Source organism: Alligator sinensis, unplaced genomic scaffold (genome assembly GCF_000455745.1).
Source record: "Alligator sinensis unplaced genomic scaffold, ASM45574v1 scaffold619_1, whole genome shotgun sequence".
NCBI lineage: Eukaryota > Metazoa > Chordata > Crocodylia > Alligatoridae > Alligator > Alligator sinensis.
The window spans coordinates 471,078-476,679 of NW_005842134.1; the positions used below are offsets into that span (position 1 = coordinate 471,078).

General features: G+C 42.2%; 1 protein-coding gene across 1 annotated transcript; it reads left to right on the forward strand.

Moving 5' to 3' along the window:
* Positions 1 to 350: 350 nt before the first annotated feature.
* Positions 351 to 4,874, forward strand: FUNDC2 (FUN14 domain containing 2). Its single transcript, XM_025205950.1, has 5 exons — positions 351 to 387; positions 486 to 636; positions 1,394 to 1,469; positions 2,925 to 3,059; positions 3,843 to 4,874. Exons 1-5 carry the CDS (start codon positions 351 to 353, stop codon positions 3,918 to 3,920), a joined length of 477 nt encoding a protein of 158 aa, XP_025061735.1. The 3' UTR covers positions 3,921 to 4,874.
* Positions 4,875 to 5,602: the final 728 nt, after the last annotated feature.

The window sequence follows — 5,602 nt, forward strand, 5'->3', positions numbered from 1 at the left end:
AATGTTATTGCTGTGACAGAAGCCAGTAAAAGCCATGGTAGTTTAAGCTTTCGTCACGTGTTGCAGGTGGACATTACAATAGTCCACTAAACTGCAATCTGGGAAGAATTAAGAAGGGGAAATAGAGGCTGACCTTTTGGGGGTCAGTGACTTCTAGGTTAGATGGGAGGGAGTAGGGTTTTTTTCCTTGGTAGAAGTATGAAATATTCTATGGGAGTTTTGAAATTTTTTTTAACATCTTTTTAAGCTGAGGTGAGCCTTTACCCAGCTGTTCTTTATAAGGAGGCTCAAACAATTACTATGTACATCTCTCCAGGGCATTACCATTGACCATACTCAAAAAGATCCCCATGTCTGTGTGCAGCTTTCTAAGAATAGCTAGTGGAAGTACATTTAAGTAGCAAATAAACTTGGTCTAGTTGCCCAGTGGTGTCACATTGCCAAACTACATGCCCTTAGGCTGACATTTATTTTCATATTCACAGGAAAGAATGAGGACTCCTACAAGGTATTGGACCTGACAGAATACACCAAGAATCAGTCTTGGTGGCGCAAGCTCTTTGCACCACATTCTGGGTCAAGTGCTGAAAAGTATAACGTAGCAACACAACTGGTGATTGGAGGAGTCACTGGATGGTAAGCTGATGATGTAGGTCAGTTTTGGTCCCAGTAGCAGCAGAGTATCTGTGTAATATGTTTGCATTGGTATGGATGGAAATTGAGTGCTAATCCTCATTGCGTTATATTTGCACATTGGTTGGATATCCCATGGAGTACAGGTATGTATGCTGGGTGGTAAAGGCTTAGCCTTTCAAAAGTGGAGGAAAATTAGATTTGAGTCCACATCTTTAGGCATGTTTTCAATCATGTTAGTTTTTCCATAGATTTTTTTAAGGTCTGGAGGAACAATTATGGTCTCCTAATCTGCCCTCCTCCATTTTACAGTCCAGAGAATGTCATGCAATTATTCTCACACATTTTTGAAGCATAAAAATATCTTTTTAAAAGATACAGGAAACAAGGATTTTTGGACCTCTCTCATTGAACCAGCTGTGTGGCTGGGATAGACCTAGAAAAGCTTTCAGGTATCACAGTACCCTTCCTCAGGTCTCTGGGAAAGAAGCAGGTCTTGTTTCCATGGGAAATAAAAGAATAAAACATCATGAGTCCCTCAGAACTGACTGTTTTGTGTAAAAGCCCACATTTCTTCTTTTTCTTCAGTACTAAATTGACTTTCCTCCTTTTAGGTAAAGAGCTCCTAATAGGAGAGGAACTGTATGCAAAGTCCAACTACTTACTGCCTAAGGGTGGAGCATCTTTGGACAATTAAATTAATTATGTGGTTGGGGGTATGTAAGTTTATTTTCCTGACATGACCTTTTTTGATTTGTAGGTGTACCGGCTTTATCTTCCAGAAAGTTGGAAAGCTGGCAGCGACAGCAGTGGGAGGTGGCTTTTTCCTACTTCAGGTGGGCATGAGTGATCAGGATGTTGTGAAAACTGTTCTCTCTCTAAGGGAGAGAATAGTTAGGGAACTAGCCTGGACTCAGGAGACATAGCATTAATTCTCTGCTTTGCAGGGGGAAGTTATAAGCAAGCCAACATACTCAAAAGTAATTAGGCACCTAACTCCCATTGAAACAGATTATTATAGCACAAGGGTGTTGAGAAAAATACACTGGAGATTGTGAGGTACTTGGTTACTATGGTAATGAGTTTATATAAGAATCTTATATAAAATGTGATGAATCATAGTGGGTAAGTCTTCTCCCCTCTGAATAGTTGCAGCTGAGTCAGATCCATAGTCCTGTAAAGCTGATGACTCTTTACATCCATGCTAGCCTATGGTTTTGCACAAATAATTGTCCCACCATGAGCAATGCCTTCATTCAGATGCCAGAGCAGACCTCTCTTCTAGAGTGACTGCAGCAGGAACAGTGTGGTCTGCACTGAGGGTTAGATGAAAGCCATGTTTTACTTAACAGTGACTTCTAGCAAAAGTTGATCAGAGACATAATCCTGTAGCTGGGCTTAATTGGGCTGTAATAAGGTCCTTTTGAGGCTGGAATCCTTTGGAGTCTGGTCAGGACAGAGAGAACCCTCTATTAATTTATTTGAGGAGAAGAGAGAGGAAAATTGCAGAGCAGCAAAATTAATCCTTTGTATTTTCTTGGCCTATGCCACTCTTGGATTTTAAAAATCCTATTCTCCTAAAGGAGAAGGAAGTGTCCTGTACTGTTTTGCTAGTTTAACAAACCTACATTATACTAGCCTGCGAGTGACTAGATCCCATCCAACAATTATTCATTCGTTTAATAATAGTACTTGGATCATGTTGCTTAGTTCCCCTCAATCCACGAGTCTTTATCCCAAAATGTAGATGTCTCCCCAAATACCCTGTTTAGATCAGACAGTATTTCACTGCTAGACTACCATGGCAGATCAAAATACTTGCACAGGAACAACCTATTAATAAACCATAGCCTTCCACAGCAGCAGGAGAGATGGAACATGAAACTTGTAGAGGCTCCAAATTTAACAGATACAATAATAGTGAGGGTGAGGGAATACAATTGGCTCCAGCTTTATATTGCAGAAGAGAGAGGTTGAAAGAGCTTGTCTTTAACAGCATGCTCTGCTTAACAATTTCCATTAGAGAACTCTAGCAGGATCTTTCAGCAAGCTGTATAAGAGAGGGTGGAATTTTATGTAATGTTAGCGTTCGATTCCTGTTCAGTTCCTTGTTCTTTTAGCTTATCTGTGTTCTGTCTCCATTGCCTAGTGTTGTAGAAGAGCTTATATATCTAAGAGTGGCAGGATGGCTCCTCCTAGGGTTGTTGAAGGAGCTGCTTTGTTTGGGAAAGGGAGAGGAGGTCAAGAAGTTCTGGGTCACTTAAGTTTCTTGCCATCCCTCACAAATGTAGATTGCAAATCACAAGGGCTACATCAAAGTGGACTGGAAGCTAGTTGAGCGGGATGTGAACAAAGCCAAGCAGCAACTGAAATTTCACAGCAGTGGCACCCCACTGATCCCAGAAACTAAAAGCAGAGCTGATGAGGTGAGAACATTTTTTCTTCCCTTTTTCTTAGTTTGTGAATTTGTGTACATGCCCTCCATCTAGCACAAGGAGAGGGATATTAGTAATAACTTTTGGTGTTCTTGGGATAGATGTGTAGATGAGGTGTTAAGAGTAGTTGCACAGTAGTAAGCCTGGGTGATGAGCAAAGCTGCTAGAGTCTGTGAAATGGCCAACATGGCTTCCAAACAGGGTTATGACATATACTACCTGAGACCAAACCCCCAGGCTACAGGTGGAACTCCTGGAATGCATAGACTGCAGAGAAGGGTCTTCCTAGAGTGATAAAGATAGCTGTGCAGATATTACAGAATAAAAGCACATCTAACATGCTAGCCTCCCTCTACCCTCTGACCTAATTTGTACATAGAGACCCTGTGGTCTATGTACCTCATAATCTTAGATCCTTGACTACTTAATTTTGATAAGGCTGTAAACATTTGAAGCAGCTAACATCTCTGGTCCAACTCAGCTGCTGGTCAATATGCCTGGACTATGTTGGAATCTCACCTGTGCATGAATAATAAACAGAGTAGGAAGGACTTCTTTTGAGAGAGGTCATTGCTTCACCTCCCTTGAAAAGTGAGCCCAGCAATAAACTGGGTCACTAGCTATTAATTTTGGCCATTAGTTGAACTAAGTAAAGGTACATGCAGTCTGGTGAGCTGGCATGTAGTGGAACAACTGGTGGAAGGGAATGGTACTTATCACATGCAGGTGACTGGCTCTAGCATGCTGTCTGTTCTCCCTTTCTTCCCTGCCCAGGTTATCACGTTTCTGAAGAAGAATGTTATCCTGACTGGAGGGTTTGCTGGTGGATTCCTGCTTGGAATGGCTTCCTAGAAACTGCATATAACTGCCTCAGTGTCCCTTCATGCCCAGCCTCTCCTGCACTCCTCTCCACTTCCAACTAGGAAAAGAGTGGGTTTTGCCAACTGACTTGGCTTCCTCAGGTCTTACTTCCTCTCCCTGGGTTTCAGCCCCTGCTTTCTGTAACATTGCCACACATTTTCCTCCCTTTTTTTCCCCCCTTGTGTCTGAGCTCTCTTGATGTAGAGCTCCATTGGTGCATCTGAACTTGCAGGTAAAAAGCTCATGAACCTCAGCATTAGCTTGTCAGTTTGTTTCTTTTCCTTACCCAGCAAATCCCACCACAGATTTCTAGGTCAGGTGCAGTGCCATACATAGATGACAATGGGAATCTGAAAGCAGGTGCAAGGACTGACAGCTTTAAACTTCTGTCTCCCAGCACTACTAGCAGTTCTGTATCCTCTGTTCTCTAGTAACTGAAAAGCCCTTGCTTCCAGCTGTAAGGGGACAAAGGAAACGTTGCCTGAAATCATCATATGCTTGGCTATTCGTGGATGGAAATAGAATTACAAAAGGGTAAGTCAGACCATGCTCTGAAGTGGGCACCACTATTTGTTTGGAAAACAGCTGAGTCAGTGGCAGATGGTGGTTGAGTAAGTATACCTGTCGGTTTGTTTAGAAGTACTCTAGCAGACTGGTTCTTCTGTCTTTGCCCCTTTTTAGGCGCTTGCCATTAAACTACTCACAGATGGCTGCTTGGCATCATCTCTACTGGTATTTATACTGGAAATGCAGCATTGGCACTGCAGATGGAAATTCTGAGTGTACATATGACTGACTCTTCCTGATCCTTTATCGTGGGTTTTGAAAGTCATTGAGCTTCCTACCACTTATAATGCTTTCTTTTTCTTCACTGTCTACTTTATGGCTCAGCTTGTGAACTTGACACCATACAGAATGCCTGAACCGTTTGTATGACTGCCAAGACCAGCTCCATCCGCCCTGGCACACTTGTGTTGTGGCAGTTACTGTAACATGCACATTGGTCAGATTGACATTTAGGGGACTGCAGCCTCTATTTGGGGGCATTGTGGAATTACAACTACCTATAGGTGTGCAGGGCACAAGGAACACAAGCTATCTGGGATATATTGTAGTCTTCCAGGATTCCAGTTTTTCAGTGTATGCAGCAGTGTTGGTGTCTCAGACTGACTAAAATTGCTCTAAATACAGAAAACCATTTATCTTCTTTTGAGTGTTCTACCTACTGAGAACTGGATAGATGGAGCTTGTGAAAGTATGAACTTTTCAGTTTGCCTACCAGCCAGCTGCACTTGAGTGACAGCCACCTTAAAACATGGTGATTAGCTCCCTGTAGCATGTATATTTACTAAGTAGTATTTGACACATGATCTAATAAATCATAAGAATCTGTGCTTTAAAAAATTCTTGGTTTATATGGTGAGAGATTCATACATAGGCTATTTAAACTGAGACTGGAACTGGCATAGATTATGAGAGCTACTGCTTGGAGCAGCTATTCTAAAACAGCCCAGTTTGCCTCCCTCTCTGGAGAAGGGGGGAGGCGGGGAAGGATGCTTGTTCCTTTCTAAACTAGATACTGGGTTGTGGAAAACCAAGTCACCATCTCTAAATTGTTGCAAAAATAACTCTGCTTTACTTTAAGCCTTTGATAGCCTCTCCTTCCTGGGTTC